Source organism: Sinohyriopsis cumingii, chromosome 2, assembly GCF_028554795.1.
Source record: "Sinohyriopsis cumingii isolate HCF-2022 chromosome 2, ASM2855479v2, whole genome shotgun sequence".
Lineage (NCBI taxonomy): Eukaryota > Metazoa > Mollusca > Bivalvia > Unionida > Unionidae > Sinohyriopsis > Sinohyriopsis cumingii.
The window spans coordinates 72,426,297-72,446,878 of record NC_142962.1 but is presented as its reverse complement, the minus strand read 5'-3'; the positions used below and the strand labels follow the sequence as shown (position 1 = coordinate 72,446,878).

Below are 20,582 nucleotides of genomic sequence, written 5' to 3'. Positions count from 1 at the left end.
TTATATGGGGGTATATGGATCCATTACAATATGTTATATAGGGTATATGGATCCATTACAATATGTTATATAGGGTATATGGACCCATTACAATATGTTTGTTATATGGGGGTATATGGATCCATTACAATATGTTTGTTATATGGAGGTATATGGATCCATTACAATATGTTTGTTATATGGAGGTATATGGATCCATTACAATATGTTTGTTATATGGAGGTATATGGATCCATTACAATATGTTTGTTATATGGGGTATATGGATCCATTACAATATGTTATATAGGGTATATGGATCCATTACAATATGTTTGTTATATGGGGGTATATGGATCCATTACAATATGTTTGTTATATGGGGGTATATGGACCCATTATACAATGTTTGTTATATGGGGGTATATGGATCTATTACAATATGTTTGTTATATGGAGGTATATGGATCCATTACAATATGTTTGTTATATGGGGGTATATGGATCCATTACAATATGTTTGTTATATGGGGGTATATGGATCCATTACAATATGTTTGTTATATGGAGGTATATGGATCCATTACAATATGTTTGTTATATGGAGGTATATGGATCCATTACAATATGTTTGTTATATGGAGGTATATGGATCCATTACAATATGTTTGTTATATGGGGTATATGGATCCATTACAATATGTTATATAGGGTATATGGATCCATTACAATATGTTTGTTATATGGGGGTATATGGATCCATTACAATATGTTATATAGGGTATATGGATCCATTACAATATGTTTGTTATATGGAGGTATATGGATCCATTACAATATGTTTGTTATATGGAGGTATATGGATCCATTACAATATGTTTGTTATATGGGGGTATATGGACCCATTATACAATGTTTGTTATATGGGGGTATATGGATCCATTACAATATGTTTGTTATATGGGGGTATATGGATCCATTACAATATGTTTGTTATATGGGGGTATATGGACCCATTACAATATGTTATATAGGGTATATGGATCCATTACAATATGTTATATAGGGTATATGGATCCATTACAATATGTTTGTTATATGGGGGTATATGGATCCATTACAATATGTTATATAGGGTATATGGATCCATTACAATATGTTATATAGGGTATATGGATCCATTACAATATGTTTGTTATATGGGGGTATATGGATCCATTACAATATGTTTGTTATATGGGGGTATATGGACCCATTATACAATGTTTGTTATATGGAGGTATATGGATCCATTACAATATGTTTGTTATATGGAGGTATATGGATCCATTACAATATGTTTGTTATATGGGGGTATATGGACCCATTACAATATGTTTGTTATATGGGGGTATATGGATCCATTACAATATGTTTGTTATATAGGGTATATGGATCCATTACAATATGTTATATAGGGTATATGGATCCATTACAATATGTTTGTGATACGGGTGTATATGGATCCATTATAATATGTTTGTTATATGGAAGTATATGGATCCATTACAGTGGTGCTCAAAGATTTCTTTTTTAGGCACAGGCCCAGAGCTGGTGACTTTAAAAAATTCACAAGCTCTGACTCAAACACCATAAGCCCCGACTCCTGTTTCCATATGCTCAAAATTGCACCCCCCCTTAATATTATTTGTCACACAACATTGCAATTGCCATACTTCAAATATGAAAAGATAAAATCATATTAAATTCACTTCTGTGTTATTTGGATCTCAAAAAATTTAATGTAAAGCAATGTTTTCCTCCAAGTTCTGAGGTCAGCCATTGTCTAATTGCTCTATCAGTGACCTCCTTACTCCATGGATCAACAATGTTTATGTTTCTTAGCATTGGAAGTGTGTTAATTTATACAGTTTCTGTTTACAAATATTTTTGATGTTATTCATTATTGCTACCTAATGTGTTAAACCAGTGTTGCATTACACTAGTGTAAGCTTGACCAAGGGTCAGCTCAATTATTATTCATTAAACTTTCATTTGAAAACATATTGAACTTGAAGAATGCAATAGCAATTAAACAGGGCCATTAAAAAATCAAAATACGTACTCGAGAGATTTTGGCGAAATCAGTTTTAGTTGGTCTTTCACTTTTATGTCGATTCTGCCAAAGGATGGCCAATTTTTAATCAAAGATACTAAAGCTAACACAACCGCATTTGATCCCTTTATTACTTATAATACCTTAAAAACATAAGGCCAAATCTTTCCAGATTAAAACAGTAAAATAATCAATTAACAGCTTGTTGTGTATACATGCTAGTTTTGATCCCGTTACATGACCACATATCACTACACTAGTTGCAATGATTCTGGCTAGTTTCTGTTCTGCATCTAATATCCAGATAGTATCTTTGAATCACATGTATGTTGAGCACTAATTATAAGTAACCCAGGCAACCTGTTTCCCATTCATTGGTCACATGTTTCACTTTCTGTACAGTTTACAGCTTTCGATAGAAGTATGATAAGTAGAATATCCTTATAAAGGGGTATGAGGCATACAGGGGATCAATATTAATAATTTACTAGTGCTTCAACATCTTGAAAATAAATTTTTGAATTTTGCCAGCACAATAGACATTTTCTCAAGCAGATTATTTTTTGAAAATATTATTTTTGAACAAGACCAGCAGGCACCTGACTTAGAATACAGGTTGGGCATGATCTGAAATTAAAGGTGCCCTGGGCTTAGGCTGTTGGATTTTTTTAGCACTGCAATGTTTGTTATGTGGGGGTATACAATACACTGAGGTGTTTTATAGTGAGGGACTACTGTTTTTCCTGGATACAGAAGCTCATTGATGTAGCAATGAAAGAAACCCCACACAGCATCTTTGTAATACATCTGCAGTTTCATACTTTAAAAATTGATAGTTACTTTGTTGTGTTAAATGTAGTAAAGAGATGGTATATTCAGACTGGTGACTTTGTTCCTGATAGTTTAGCAGCAAGTTAGGAAAAACAACAACAGCCCCTTCCCCATCTACACATTTACACATATTTACTCCTCCTCCTTGTCCTCCTCCACCTCCTTCTCCTCCTCCTCCTGCTACTACAACCATCATCAATACTTGCTTTTAAGTCAAGTTCAACTGCAGACTGCACAGACCCAGATCTGCCATTGCTTAATGCACCAGCAGATATGGGTCTGTGCTGTTTGTTAGGAGTAGTCAGTAGAACAAACAGCATAGACCCTGATCTGCTGGTGCATTAGGCAATAGCAGATAAGGGTCTCTGTTGTTTGCAGTTGGACTCGACTTGTATACAAGTACAGACAGTACTAATGGTTTTTGTTACATGTGTTCTTAAGCAGGGTGCATAAGCAGAATTGTTTCATTTGATCCATCTGTCATTGGGTACTGGGGAATTTTGGTTGATTGATAAGGCTGAGGGTTAAATGTGTTGGACCATCAAGCATGAGATGGAGTCAGTACCCAAATCTAATAATATATTTATGTTTTCCCAAGATCACTGCATGCATAAAGTTTAGGGATAAATAATGTCAAAAATGACCCTATACTTGCAAGTTGTGTATATTTAACCTTCGACCCCCTCCAAGAGACTCAAGGAAAAGGACCACTAAATTATACCCCTTATGCAGATGGTTTTCATGTGTGCTGACTATGCACCAAGTCTGTAGAGTTATAGAGGAACAAGCTACAGACAGATGGGCTTACATATGTGGGAGGAGGTTGGGTATCAAAAGATCTCTTTGCTAAGTATGAAGTATGAGGTAACAACAACAGCATTTGTATAGGTAACTGTATAATTACCAGGGACCTAATGAGCTTGGTTTCGACACGCTGCCGAGCCCCCCATCCCCCCTTCTGACCGATGTCCCTGATGCAGAGAGCAAGCTGATGCATCTCCTGGATGGTTACAGTGCTCTTGAGGAGAGGATTGGATACATCTTTAAGGACAAGTCTTACCTCCTTCAGGCATTTACTCATGCCTCATATCATTACAACACTATCACAGACTGCTATCAGAGGTATAGTACACATTCTTTTCTATCATTGTGGGTTTTGTATGCCTTTCGATTGAGTCCATCAAGATGATGAAGTGCTTGCAATGTGGGGCAAATCATTTTTTCAAGAAAGAATGTTTCTGATTAAGGTGAGGCTAGAGTATGTGGGCTTTCTTGTGCCCATCTTCCCAACTTTCATTCCATTGCAAAATGTTGTTAGCAAAACTAGTATTGCAGTTTCAGATGGATTGCTTGACACTTTATACATGTTAGATTGTTCATCTGAAGATTTTTTTGAGTCATTGTCCTTTTTATTTTCAGCTGGTTGAAATGTATGGATTGCTATGAAATATGACATTATTTTCATCTTCTGTAGATGCTCATATCAACATATTATTTGTCTTTGATTTTTGCATGATGTGCTAGCAGATCAGGGTCTGTGTTTCTTCAACTGATTATTACTAACAGACTGCATAGACCCTGATCTGTTAGTGCATTATAACATGGGTGTGTGCATTTTGTAGTTGAACTTGACTTATAAGCAAGTATATTCAATACTTAAATCCAGTGCAGTTCAAATGATGTTTATGTATTGAGATTAAAAAATTCCTTAACTGACTTTATTTATAAAAGGTCCACATAACTCATGATATTCACATTTCTATCATGAGTACCCATACCTCCAGTTTTTATACAAAAAAAACATCATTGTGATATGTATTTTACAGACTAGAGTTCCTGGGAGATGCCATCTTGGATTATGTCATCACACGTCACTTGTATGAAGACTCTTGTAAATACTCACCAGGAGTTCTGACTGATCTGCGGTCAGCACTAGTCAACAACAATATCTTTGCAGCATTAGCTGTCAAGTGGGATTTGCATAAGTACTTCAGGGCAATCTCTCCATCATTGTTCCATGTCATTGACAAGTTTGTGGCAAGGCAGAAGGAAAAGGAGGATGAGATTGACATTGAAGAGGAAGAGGAAGGGGAAGAGGAGGTAACTTAAGTGTTCATGGTTCATACAACCTCAGAAAATCCTTGAATTAGGTTTCCTTGAAAAGTCACTGAATTTGTTTCAAAATTTGAATTTTGACAAAATGTCTTGATATCTAGTTGGTCCTAAATGAATAAAGCCCATCTGACATCCAGTATGGTTACCACATCAGCCAGCTTGAACATTTTTTATTACTGCATCTTAAGAAGGGAAGGTTATTGACATTAGACTTTGTACATTGTCCAGATGGTCGTAAATGAAAATGGTGAGGGTCAGATATCCAGTATGGCCAGCACAGGTGCCATCTTGATAATCTTGTTGTCACAAGGTCTAGCTGGTCCTAATTGAAAATGATGCTGCTCAGACATCCAGTATGGCCACGCCAGATGTCATCTTGAAAATCTGTAATTACTACTACTTCTTAATGGATGGTCATATTGACCTTGGGTTTTCACAAAACATCGACTAAGTGATGTATAATTTGTCTTAAATGAAAATGGTGCCTATCTTAACTTCCAATATGGCTGCCACTAACATGAAAACCTTGTCGCTCAACAATATCAAAGATGGTTTCAGCATTCAGCTGTTACAAGAAGAAATGGTCTTATCTTGAATTTTAATCTGGCTTTGGAAAATATGACAAAATCACTGACAGTGGCACTTTCAGCTTGGTGTGTGTGGATTTAATAACTGTAACATAAATATAACAATGTAAAATAGGAACATGTACACTGACCATAGAATTAACTCATCCAGAAAACATTAGTAATTTATCAGGAGGCAAAAACTTCATTTATCCCAGGCATTACACATTAACTACACTATAACTACAGTGAAAATGTGGGTTGTATCAAAGAATGGAAAAGATGTCTTGTAAGAAATGGTTTATGTCTTACAAGAAAGTTTAATAATATTGTTCATTCCGTATATTTGAGATACTGTAGTTTCCTCTTTTTTGTTTGGTACCAGTTTTTTGGATTACATTGTTGCACTGAACCACAAATTTAAATACCCAATGAAAAATTAACCACATACACCACTCCCTCGATAACTCGCGCACATCGGGATCCAGAAACATCGACCGCACTATAAGTGAGGCGTGAGTTATTGAGGGACCTATAAAATAAGCCCAAAACCAATAAAGTGATTGACGACATAACGGAGAAATAAGTGGGGGGGGGGGGTAGGCAGATTATACTGTTGAATTCTCACTTTATAATCGTTCTGAGATTAACTGTTAATAAATATCTCTTCATAACGGTGTACTTTATTATTTCCTCATAGGACAACATTAATTTCAGGATAAATTACAGTATATTGAGGCGATCATCGAAAACATTATTCCATGTGGTTTCCGTTCGCTTAACATGTGTACCACTTCACACATTGTGTACTACGTCACTAATTTTTGTGTTGAATTGGATACATTCTAGTTTTATTGTTTGATCCAAATTAGATGGTTTTTTTATGTACAAAAGATCGACTCTTTTCAAGATACAGTGTCGATCGAACGATAGATAGATAAGTAGATTTGAATGTGATAGAAGTAAAATGGAAAACAAAAAAAACAAGGGTTAATCAGTACTAACATATTTAATTGGTCTACAAATTTAAAACAACGTAAATTAGAAGAAGTTAATACTTGCCGTTTGTACCACGCTTGACAAATATCAATTCACTTTTTGAAAAAATCAGTTATTTTGTGTGTGTGTGTGTTACTCCTTGGTTTCTCTGCCGCCGAGCAAAATCCCTCACGAGCTTTACGTAGTCAACATTTTGTGTCTCCAGCCACCTTATGTCAATATCAAAATATTTGATTGCTTCCTGTGCAGAGGGGTGGGGGGTGCAACATCTGCGTCTGCATCACTTTCAACACTTGTGTTACTCCAGTTAGAATCGTCTTCTGCTGCAAATTTGTTCGCTATAGAAATAATTATAGTTTCATCTGACATGTATTCGGCTGTGGGGCAATCATTGTCAGCACAAATCCACTCCTCCATATCATCAAGAAAAACGCCTATCTCATGACCATGAGTCTGTACGAATTTCTCCCAAACAGCCTCGGCATTAATGACATCAGTTTCACTGAAACATTCGAAGTCACTATCATCAACATTGTCTCTGTTACTGTTTTGCTTTACGTCAAAGGCAGCTCCAAGACCCTTAATCCAGCACCCAAGATCTCTTGTAATCGATTTTTTTTAAATGCAACAAACACTTCCCCAAGATGTTGATCAAAACAAAGCCGGCATGTACATGTAATTAGGTTCTCACAGAAGTACTCACGGGTTTCGATGTGACGGTCGATTGACTCTTTTCATGTTTTCAATGAACAGAATATGTTGTGATTATAATGTTTACACTGAAACGGAATTAAAGGATTAGAACGTGACTTTCACACAGGAAGACGTTTAATTGGTGTTTATTTCATTCTCTGTTGCCACCTGTTAGCATTTACCAGAAGTTTTCATTGATCGCTATTTCACCAGACTGTTTATTTACAGTATACTGACAACTATTTATCATAAAAACTTACATAATATATGATATTTTTAAACAGAAGTCTCGCTAGGATTTTAAAACTGGGTCTTTCTGCCTCTGAATTCAATCACTAAATATCAGTACATTTTCTCACTCGGCCGCTAGTCAAAGCCTTTGAACTAGCTGCCTAGCTGTTGCATCATGTTCTTTTTTTTTTTTGATGTACTCTTATAAAATGGCAACAGTATATCAAAGAGTCTTTCAGTCACTGAATTCTGTCATTGTAAATATCAGCACAGTTAACTGATCAACACATTTTCCCACAAAGCCGGTGGCTGAAACAGGACCGGCAAATCTTTGAATTTTCCCGTGCACCTATTACATGCGTACGGAGGACTCCCGCCTCAGTGACTTTCTGCGTCCCAGATCAAAAATTGGCATCCAAATACACGTAATTAAGCGTTTTCGAGACCTCTGAAATTAATTCTTCTTTAGAACTTGCAAATTTCAAAATATGGGTTATATTTTTATGGGCATTAATCACCATTTTCGATGATAAAACGAGCAATGTATCAAGGTTTAATTTATCAATTCTTATCGTAATTTTTTCATGTTCAGCATATTTTAAAGATATTTTAAATACATTTTCTCTGGAAAAAATTGGGAGCCAAGATGGACACCGCGTTATAAGTGGGATCGCGAGTTATCCGGGCGCGAGTTATCGAGGGAGTGGTGTATAATGAAGAAGCCCCCTTCCCCACAAAAATTTGCTTACTGTATTTCATTCCTGGCGACCAACAAAGTTGTTTGATAAATTATAGATATTTCTGTAGTCTGATAGCTTTTATATGTGTTTGTTTTATTTTAAACCTTCAAAAAAAGAATTATAAGGAATTTTATATTATTTTAATGTGCACATATTGATACGGTATGCAGCAGCTGTCATTTCCACACACTGCCTTAAATTGATATGTTATGACATAAGTAAGAAAAGAGAGGAATGAGAAAAAGCATTAGGAATTCAAACTGAAAATGAAAGAAAGAACAATAAGTGATTATCTTATATGAAAATTACATTTAATACTTATTAAATTGATCCTTTATTCAAATTTAAATTTTAAATCCTCCTGAAAGTGCATCATTTTATCCATGCATGATTAATCCCAGTGAACCGTGTGACTAAAATACTAGAACATTGCTTGAAGCACAATTATTAATGAAACACTATGTATATACAATGACTATATCTGAACATTAAAGCTCACACTTCACTAAATTTTGGACAAAAGCACTGAATCAGCATCTTGTCAATCAAGTCTACTGGTGCACACATGTTTTTCAGGTGAATAATCTTGAAATTGTTGAATTAATCAAGTCCTTTTTTCTCAAAACCACAGATAATTAGATCCAGTCTTTCACAGATTTTTTTCATGAGTCACGATATCTGTTCAGCCTCAGCTGGCTTGATTGGATAGGTTTTAAAATCCAGGAATACAGTACACTGATCTTTGCCATTGATATCTTCCTTTTCCTTGATGGTCTCCAAAACCTGTTTAGCATACCAATTGTGGAGTTTGAATTTAATTCTTCTGTGTCTTTTGTTTGTAAAGTCTGGTGGATGAAGTTGGTTTGTACATGAGGCCAGATGAAACAGAGGTGTGGTTCCATTATTTTTCAATTTGGTTAGCATCTTCACACTTGGATGGTCTCTGAACATATCAAATATTGACAGTGCTAACTCAATTGCATTGAGCTAGGAGCAGCAAGGAAACATACAAACCAATGGGGATCTAAGTTCAAATTTGCCATTCTTAAGCCACTATATCAACACTGTTGTCATCAGAAAAGTATTGATGGTGAAACTTTATAGACAGTGTTTTAAAAGATAGATCATACACAAAAACCAATTAGCTTAGTGTTGTTGGGTGTGTTGGATCCATCTGATGTTGTGTGTAAGTGGTTGATCTTGACGGTTGTTTAATTTGTGTTTGTATAGGTGAGATTATAGTGTGAATTATATGTATATTCCAGTTATTTAAAAATATATTACATTTGCTTAGAAATGAGTTGATATATCTAAAGAAAACCAGGATTTAGTTAGTTTTCTTTAGTTAAGAAATTTTAAATTTTGGAAGAAAGCTTATAGCAGAAACTGTAAAACTCGGGAACAAATTGCCTGTTATTATTTCCATCTAGAAATTCAGTAGAGGTATTAGCAGAGTGCCATTCCTTGTACTTGAAATGAGTACAAAACATGGAACCAAATATGATGGTATTTTCTGTTGAATTTCATGTCATCTGCTTATCATATATACCTAACAAACTGGGTTGACACAGGTCTGCTGGTGTATTATGCAAAGATTGATCAATGTCTCTGCAGTTTGCAGTTGAACGTGAATTATAAGCAAGTATAATGTGCATGTTTTATAATCAAAATCCAGATATCTTTTCCACGTAAAAATGAGTGAATTCTACTTTTTGAAGGTCTGTAGCAACTACTTTCAGTTTGGTTAAGTACCATATACACTGTCATACAAGTCAAGTCATTGACAAATAGCATAGACCCAAATATGCTGGTGCATTATGTGATGTCATACAAGTCAAGTCATTGACAAATAGCATAGACCCAAATATGCTGGTGCATTATGTGATGTCGTACAAGTCAAGTCATTGACAAATAGCATAGACCCAAATATGCTGGTGCATTATGTGATGTCGTACAAGTCAAGTCATTGACAAATAGCATAGACCCAAATATGCTGGTGCATTATGTGATGGCATATCTGGATCTGTGCATATTGCGGTTGGATTCAACTTCAAAGCCAATTTATATGGTACATACTAAGAATTAAATGCATGTTCCAGCATGAAATATGCAACTCATACTTTGATTCTGTACATTATAAAAGACTGAGGATCAAGCCCAGGAGAGGGTGGAGCTAGAAGTGCCCAAGGCTTTGGGAGACATCTTTGAGTCTCTGGCTGGAGCCATCTACCTTGACAGTGGCATGTCACTGGATGCTGTCTGGAGAGTCTACTACAGGATCATGAAACAGCAGATAGGTAAAGATTATGAACCTTTTATATAATGGCAAGATCAAGTGAAAAGTTTTCTGTGCATTCAAGTGTGCATATTGTTAGCATTTGGAGTGATACTTCAAGTGCAATATCACAGTCCAAAACCTACTACAGTGGAACCCCGCTATAACGCGCCCCGCCATAACGCGAATTCGGATATAACGCGGTCGTAGCATGGCTCCCAAAATTTCGTATATTCATTCACACATGAAAAAAAAAATTTGGAGAAAAGTAAAAAAAGCAAAACAAGAAATTAACTTCATTTTGGGCATGAGATTAGTTGTGACTTTTAAAATAATATGATCGTGGCATGGTTCCTGAAATTTAAATTCATTTACGTGTATTTTTATCGGACTGTGAAAATATTTGTTTAACGTACGAGAAATAGTGTGTAAAACGTTTATTATAATTTGGTGGAAGAATTCGCGTATGACTTTTAATAATAAACGATCGGAACTTAACAATTTATCCAGGTTCTTTAAGTGATTTTGGAGAAGTGATCGTGTATGAATTCTAAAATAATACGATATATATAACGTACGAGAAATAGTGTGTACAACGCTTGGCTTCTGAAATTTATCAATTTGAACAGGTTGTGGTGAAGCTCCATATTCTACTCTAGAAGAGAAAACTGGTTTCATTAGGTTTTTGAATTGTTAAGCCGAAGTAAACATTATCGGAAGTGTTACTTATTACGGATCCATGAGTAAAGCCAGTAAATCGTCTTTGTGATTGTCTTCCATGAAATCTGTATACAGTCGTTGCTCAAACAATAGCCGACATGGGCTTCTTATTTAACTGCAATCACAGCCAAGCAGCAGACAAAGCTGTGGTTGATACAAGAGTCGCACAATTTAATAAACATCAAAGGACGAAAGCCGCCAACATGTGTGCTGTGCTTGGCGGTGTGATCAAACAACAAACAGTTGAAAGTAAATAATATCCAATACAGACACCGTATGTAGACCCGGGAATAGCTGCATGCAATGACCGTACGATATCAGACGGCAAGTAAATGGTTTCAATATTTTGTTCATCCTATATTTTACACGACGAATTCAGACTATTACAAAATTATTGAATATTTTAAATCTGTACGATTTTCAATGAAATTACATCCATTATGGATGAAATTCATGCCACGACGGCACGGTAGCATACGGTGTTGATACACTTTTCATGATATAGCGATAGTCTGGTATTATCGGTCAATCTGTATTATCGTTCAAACAAATAAAAATTAGTAAATGTTTTTAATGCACAGTAATAACCTATAAATATATTAGCCATCGATTATTTTGAATATATCTTAATTAATGCATTCCAGTTAATATTCATCTGATGATAAGCCGACTTTTGATCATTGCACATGTATACACGTATATGTTCTCGGAAAAAAAGTTAAATATTGTAAAACCCTGCATTAACGCGACCCCGCTTTTAACGCGATCCGATTTTATGGACCCCGATCATCGCGTTGTAGCGGGGTTCCACTGTAGTTTTAGTGGGGGTACATCCTTTCAGCATAACTTGCACATACAGCTTTATGGGCATCACATAAATTTATTCTACACGCTGTCTCAGAATGTAATTAAAAACTTCAAAGTTAAAAATACACCTGGCTTCAGTTCTATCATAAGTTAGTACAGCACATTTTCTGGAACATGTGTTTATATAAATTAATATTTCAAAACTCTTAAGTGTTAATCACTTGCTACATTACAGTTTTGAGCTTTTTTATGAAGTAAGCTTCTTAAATTAATTCTGACCAAGAATTGAAAAGGACAATTAAGTCTGACACAGCAAGATTGAATTGAAATTTCAAAATACAGAAGAATTGTACAATGTTATTATATCTATCAATTTGCCTATTATGGATACAATCTTTTTATGTGCAGACAAATACCTGAAGAGTATCCCCAAGTCTCCTGTTCGAGAATTACTGGAGATGGAACCAGAAACAGCCAAGTTTCAGTGAGTAGACCCCTTGTATTAAAATACCATAGAACAAATCTAATAAAATATACAACAAAATTCGTGTAATTTGATTGGACCAAAACTTGTGTAAAACAGACACTGATTGGACCAGAACATCTGTAAAACAGACACTGATTGGACTTAAAATTTGAGCCATTTTATTGAGATATCTATTATTTAGAGGTTTACTTAGTTCTAGAATAGCCTGATTGGAATTACCATATGTGGCCCATCTATAAAAGTCAGGTTACAGGACTGGTTTATGTAAGTTTTATTGTATTTCTAATGTATTTGACAGTTTTTCAGTGTCAGAGAGCTTGTAACTTCAATAATGAATGGAATTTTTCTTGAGACAGACTTTACTGTCCTGAAATCCCAATTCTGGTTTTTATGCTCTTGTTAATGAGATAAGAGTGTCAGTAGTCTATATTTATTTGTATGTCCATCTTGACATTTTTATTTCAATCACTATCTTCTAGTTAGAAAAGAGAAAAGCAAATAGTTGTATGTTGATATAGGGTGAATCATAATATGCTGAACAGGAACAAATTCAGAGTTTAGACAGAACTAATTCTTCAAATAAACCGCTCCAGTGGCCTAGTGGTTAGAGCATCCACCTTGGAAGCGAGAGGTTGTGGGTTTGAACCCCGACCAGGTCATACCAAAGACTTCCAAAAATGGTACTAACAGCTGCCTCATTAGGCACCCAACATTAAGAGGTTAGTGTTAGGACTGGTCGGCTTTGTGTCAGGATAATGTGACTGGGTAGGACATCATGCTACATGTCTGCGCCATGATGCTTCAGCACTAGATATCACTATAAACTGCCACACTGCAGACATCATAGCGATATGACTGAAAAATTGTTAAAGCTACATTAAAAATCCAAATCACACACACACACTTCTTCAAATACATTCCCCAATAACTTTAGGGAACATAAACCTGCTACCTCCAGAATCCAGCCCTACTATGATAATTTATCTTTTCTGTCTATTTAATGTAGACAAAGAGCAATAACTCTTGCCTATTGCCTTCTCATGCCACCTACAGGTTTTACTAGTTTTTAGTTTCACTTCCATACTGTCAACTTTGTTCTTGATATCTCTGGATAATTCATAGTCTAAATAGCCATCCACTAAGGAATTTTGGCTTGTTTTGTGTAATGATCATTCCACTTCATTTATTTAGACTAAATATACATCATGCTATCGCTGAACACTTGTTGTTATTCAGTTTAGCATGACACTGCCTATATTTGATTACTCTGTTCATAATGGGCATTTGAATTAGTGACTTCTTAACATGGTGAATTGCTAATTTGTGCTTATTTTTCCTCTTGTGTCAGTTCAGTTAAACATGTCAACCAAGTGCATTAAATGCAAGAAATTTAAGGCAAGGGAAGATACTCTTAAGTCTTCTTTAGTATATACCTAATTGTACTTCATTTCTTCCCTACACAGTGTGCACTGTGTGGTTGGAAGAAGTCTGGATTGCAGTATTACAGAAAGTAGCTAGAGGGAAAGACAACAGAAGCAAATCTCACAAAGATATCATTGATATCTTAAGCATATATCCAAAGTCAGCATCTCTTGTGAGACTTGTAGGGGATATTGTTGGTGGCTCCCACCCACATAAAGTGCAATATATACAACCATCGGGTACAGATATATCAGCAGAAATTGTGGAACAAAATCTTGAGCTTTTGCAGTCTACAGCCTTTGAATAGATGCATTGTCTGGTTCAGGAGATGACAACACAATTATTATATTCATATCAGATCTTATGCTTGTTTCCATTTCTTGCATCTACAGGTTTTCCTGATTTACTGGGGGAACATTCCCTCAATGCTGGGCAGCCCAATGGTTGTAAGCACCCACACGTTTGAGTATGGCCTTCAGGCCTGTAAGTCTTGGTGCGTTTTTATTGTGCTAGATCCATGGGATTCATCTTTCAATACAATTTAGCCATCTAGAGGCATCCTGGCTGTCCAGGCAGCCAAGTTTAGGGACTGTATTGATAGATCCAGCCAGACAGCAATGATTACTTCTATGTCTCCATAAAACTATGGGTGATCTTAGTGGCAGATCCATATGTCTCAACAATGTGCCTTTGGTACAGCTGGTACCAGTGATGGCTGGTAACTGTGCTGACCATACTCCTGGCAAACCAGCCAGATCATTTGTCTGGCAGTCATACCTTACAGTATGTTCATGGCTTATCCACAGGAGAGTGACAGTGACTTACAGAATTGATGGCATTGTGTCATCTATGCCACAGGATATGATTTAAAGGTGGACCAGGGATGAAGAATCTTTTCAGTCAAATGTTCAGTTCAGGTAACTGGGCAGGCAAGAAACCATGCTTCTCCGACTTCAAACCCTTTACTTATAGATGTTGATCTGCCAACCCACCACCAGTAGATAGCCTACTGGTGGGCACCCGACTTCAGCAATTACAGTCTCACTGGATCACCATATTTACTTGGAACAAACATACCATCAGATCAAGAAAAGGACTTTTTTCTACAACTGAGGATACAATAGCTCATTGACAAACAGGTGGTGGAGAATCTGCACAAACCACAATATCTGTTGTCTGTTCCAGGCTTTTTCTTATTCAGAAGGCTAACAACATGTTGCAGCTCAATCTAAGTAGTCTCAGCCAATACTTTACTCAAAACTCTGTGGTTTGGGGCCCAGAGTGGCCGAGTGGTCTGAAGCGCTCTCCATCACGGATCACTGCCAACTCACCTCTGTCTGCGTAGGTTCGAGTCTCAGGCTCGGCCAATGTGGATATGTGAGAAAGCTTGCTCCTCGTGGGTCAGTGGTTCTTTCCGGGGTTTTCCCAGGTTCTTCCTCCACCATTAATACTAGCCGCCATGTATAGCCTATCATATGCTGAAAAATGGTGTTAAACCCTATAACAACAACAACAACAAAAAACTCTGGGGTTTTATTGCAGGTTCTTATCCAGCCAATACTTTATGCTACTGAAATTTAAGATGGAGACAAAAAGACCCATATGTTTCTGCATCAGAAGGGATGAGTATGCTGTCAGTCTTGATTTGATTGATACATATTTTCACAACCCTATGCATCCCACATCATGGAAGTTTCTTGTTTTTGCTTACCACAACACATTTTAGCAGTATCAGTCCTACCCTTTCTGTTAAAAGTCATCCCCTGGGACATTACCATAATCATGGATTGTGCCATCACCCTGTTCCTGTTGACTTCATCCTCTGTGATGGCAGCATACTTGGACATCCTTCTCCAGAAATATATGGCAAGTTCTCTTTTCCTCAAGGGCAGCAGAAATGATCTGTCAATTATCAGTCATCCAGATTTTTTAGTGAACCGGTAAAGTTTAATTTTCATTCATTATTTGGATTTTAGCAAGAGAATTTTTGCAACTCCTCCTATTATTCAATGCAGTGGTAACTTGATCCCACTTGGCCGTCTTTTTACGCACCCCTTGCAGATGACCTTGCTGGCCCAATGGCACCATTTTCAAGATCACTTGTTCTAAAAGTGATGATCAGGTGCAGGTATGCTCATTTCTGGACTCAGTGGCATATCCCAAGTTGGCTCACAATAGGGATTCCTTGGGGGAATACCCAAGGAGAAATAACAGTGTGTACCAGTGTCAGTACATGCCACTTGGGTGCCCACCTGTTGCTGGACTTCACTATGGTCAGCAGCATGCGGGAGTCAGGGGATCCACCTGTCCATGCCAACCTTCATGGAAGGATCAGCTCTCAGGGAAGACAATCTTAATTATGTTGGACAACTCAGTAATTGTGACGCACTCCTCAAACAAGGGCACCAAATTATCTGATCTGTGTGTTTTGATTTAACAGTTTCTACACTGGTGCAACCAACTCCATCTCAACATACATATCAGGTACATTCCTGGCAGACATTCTATCCAGGAAGGTTAAGGTCATTATATAGAATGGTCTCTCCATCAATTAGTCTTTCTTTGGTTTTGCACAATGTTGGGGGTATATGATGATTATTCATTTTGTGACAAGATGGAATCACAAGTTACACACCCTTGTCTCTCCAGTTCTAGTCCCACAAGCTTGGGCTGTGGAAACAATGTCATTCAGTTGGTAGGGCTTGTGGACCTTTGCTTAAATTACCATGGTGTTGGTATAAAAATAATCTAGAAGTTGCAGAGTCAGAACTGCAAGATTATTCTGACAAATCCTCTTAAATGGGACAAGTTTTAGGTCACTGATCTACTTGATCTAGTGATATGTCTGCCCTGCAGGGCAGCCCAAATTTTCTTAGTTGTGGTTGCAGGTATGCCACTCCTGCCCAGATCATCTTCTTTACATTTGGCTGTTGTCTGGACAGCCATGTGAGGGAAAGATTTTAAACCTTCATTTGTGAAGTGAATCTTGCAAGCAATTATACCCTATGCTCTGAAGGCTTATTAAGGCTTTCAGTCCATCAATCCCTCAACTGGCTGACTTTTTTCTCTGACTTTAAGAGGAGAAACAGCTATCCCCAATTACTACTACTCCATGATATCTGACACATTCTGGCATCATGATAAACAACTATCACACCTTTTAGCCAATTTGATCAGAATTTACCAAAATCCCTCACCCTGTTTCCAAAATGGAATCTGTCCTAAGTTTTGACCTGACTCGGCTCAAATGAATTCAAGTCATTATCCCACACCAAAAACATATTTCCTGATAGCCTTGGCTTCAGCATGCAGGGTGAGTGAGTTACATGCCCTTTCCATTGTTGACCTGAACTATCTTCATTTCAGATCAAATGGTTTGGTGATCCTCTTAACACAGTCAGGTTTTATAGTCAAAAATGGTACCTTCATTCAGCAATCAGAGAGTTGTCATATGTTCCAGACCTTGAGAGCTTCTTCCTGATTTAAAAATCATCATCATTATAATGATGAAGATTATTGTTGTTATTATTATTATTACTATTATTATTATTATGATTATTATTATTATTATTATTATTATTATTATTGTTATTATTATTATTATTACTACTACTACTATTATTATTATTACTATTATTATTATTATTATTATTATTATTATTATTCACACTTCTTAAATGATGCTTATTATGTTATGGCATTATATGTGCATCCTTCTGTCTATAAATTAGCATTGTTTGTCCAGTCCATTATTTTTGTAACAGTTGTTGGGATTTTCATGAAACTTTTCCAAAGAATATATCAAGTCATTACAAGAAATAAGTCAGTAGCTTGTTTCATCATCCAGGTTGAAACTTTTTTCTAACAACGACACTTATTTTGATAAAACATCACCCATGTCTATATCTTATACAATAGTTAAGATCCAAATTAAATGGTCCAGGTCATTTGTACAGAAAATCATGCAAGGGGCATATCATGTGCTATTTGTAATACTCAATATTATTATTATTATTATTATTATTATTATTGTTACCATATATACTTGCTTATAATTTGAATCCAACTGCAAATAACATAGATCCCCATTTGCCGGCACATAATGTACAGGCAAATCAAGGTTTGTGTTTGTTCTACTGATTACTCCTAACAAACTGTATAGACCCGTTATTTGATGGCAGATCAGGGTCTGTGCAGTTTTCAGTTTGGACTCAACTTATAAGTGAGTATATATGATAGTTATTATTATTATTATTATTATTACTATAAAACATCTATAAAGTTAATGAAATCATTTAAATTGATTTTAACTTTATGTGCAGGAAGCCTGAGAGGACATTAGATGGAAAGATGAGAGTTGCAGTCAATGTGGTAGGCAAAGGTGTGTTCACAGGAATTGGCCGGAATTATAGGATTGCAAAGAGTGCTGCCGCCAAGAAGGCCCTCCGCTGTATAAAGACATTGAAGGAACAAGGTCTTATATGAGTACAAGTGTACACACAAGAGAGAAATGTGCAAAGGATAATTTGAGTGGAAAAGACATCTTGGAGGGATTATCATTATATCATTCATGAAGGGTTGAATTCGCCAAAACACATTACTGAGCCAGAAAACAATGTCATGTATGAAGCAAGAGTCACATCTGTTATCAGGAATTTAAATTCTCCAAAAATGTATACAGTAAAAGAAGAATTTGAGTAAGGTCATGATTGGAGGACAAGGGGGAAAAAGTATAGAGGAACAATATATCAGATATTTGATGTCACAAAAATCTTAATGATTGAAAGAGGCCACAATATTACAGAACAAAATCTTTATCAAGATTCTGTTTGTATCAGTGGAAGACAATCTGTCCACACACAAAGCACCTCTGGATCACTTAAAATCTGTTTCTGAAGACAGGTAACTTATTGCAAATAGTGTTGAAGTTTTGACAAAACATAGAACAGATTTGAAAAAAGCTTTAATGAGAAAATGTTTTTTTTACATCAAAATGTATAGAATGGCATTAGTTAGACCTGTGTACAACCAGTAATATTGTGACATAATGTGTCACACTACAAAGGTCACAGTACAGTACAAAAATTGTGTTCATTTTTTATACAAAACACATATGGTAGGCTTGACTTTGTCTTCAAAATTTATTACAGTACAACCCTTATCCTTCAGCCATTTGAAGTTTCTCTTAGTTCTTATAGCTATATGTTGTGGTTGTGGATGCCTTATATTACAATTAAAAAAATGTATATTTGCAACACATATTCACACACACACACATGAAAAATCAAAATGACTACAGACCTGTCTGAACCAAAATTGGAGAAAAGAATAACATACTGTATGTAAATACAGTCCTACCCACTTATATTGATATCACTTATATTGACATCACTTATATTGACAAGCTGACAAAGATGCAAAGCCCCAAGCCATGGTCTATTGTTATCATGCTTATGTCAGCATAGAAATAAAAGAGAAGTATATATGTTGAAAGAAGCCATAGGTCCCAAATTGAACAAATCTTTTGTTTTCTAATCAATTATGTCAATAAGCTGTCAGTTCCTAACCACACTTTGTTTTACAGTTATTTCATGTTGCTGCTGTGATTTTAAAAACAAATGCACCCTTCATCAAAGCATGCTGGCTGCAAACTTCAGTTTAAACAATGCACCCTTCAAAATCAAACTTGAATAAAAGCAATGGAATCTGATTAATTGTTGCATTTTCCAAAAGTGATTGGTGATTGGAACATAGAAGTTTCCTATTCTGCAGAAAAAAGTAAATTTATGCTTCCAATGGCTAACAATGGCAGCATAAAAAGCAAATTAAATTTACAATGTCTTGAAACAAAATATCTGTCCATTAAGGAAGATGAAAGTGAGGCATCTGACAAAGATGTTTGTGCAAAATGTTCACTTGTTGACAGGTATTCAATTCCATATGAAAAGCCTCATCCCTTTGTTAACCTCAGCAACATGATTATGTTTGTTGTCTCAGGCAGACCAAAATCTAGACCAATTTTAAGTACAAGTAGCATGTAAAGAACTATACAGCTACCTACTACTGGCGACAATGAATATCATAGTGAATTGTTAGTGACATGTGTTTGTTGACAATGTGATATATATCAAATGAGGTTTACCATTTTTTATATATATGTATTTATATAATGGGATCTGAGCAATACATACATTTTCTAACCTGCGACCTATACTTGAATTCATGGATTTTTCATATACATGTACAGTATTTAATGTATTATGGATTGTATTAAACAAAAGTAACACAATCATAACTTGTCAATATACAGGTGCATTTCAAACTATTCTTGCCTTCATTTTCACAAAATTTTCACAGAGTGTTATTCCTGCTCATTGACAACAGGTCACCCCTTACACATGAATTTCACTTATATGCAAAATTTGATTTTTTGTTCAGTCCACTCCACCAGCTTATCTTGACATCTGCTTAGGTCAGCAGTATTATCTTGGGCCCAATAATATTGAAATAAATTGGTAGTAATATATATATATATATATATTTGTGTATGTATGTGTGTGTTTTTATTTTCTTATTTGAATTATGCCCTCTATTTCTCTGTATGCATATCTGCAGTAATTTA

The 20,582-nt window shown here is 35.9% G+C and overlaps 1 protein-coding gene across 1 annotated transcript in view; it reads left to right on the top strand.

Annotated features, from left to right (window-relative positions):
• Positions 1-18,690, top strand: part of LOC149805153 (endoribonuclease Dicer-L-like) — a 69,049-nt gene extending 50,359 nt beyond the window's left edge. The window contains exons 13-17 of the mRNA XM_089947892.1: positions 3,813-4,027; positions 4,732-5,005; positions 10,393-10,546; positions 12,460-12,535; positions 18,283-18,690. Coding sequence (XP_089804018.1) covers positions 3,813-4,027; positions 4,732-5,005; positions 10,393-10,546; positions 12,460-12,535; positions 18,283-18,445 — 882 coding nt within the window. The 3' untranslated portion in view covers positions 18,446-18,690. The remainder of the gene's footprint in view (positions 1-3,812; positions 4,028-4,731; positions 5,006-10,392; positions 10,547-12,459; positions 12,536-18,282) is intronic.
• The last annotated feature ends 1,892 nt before the right edge of the window (positions 18,691-20,582 follow it).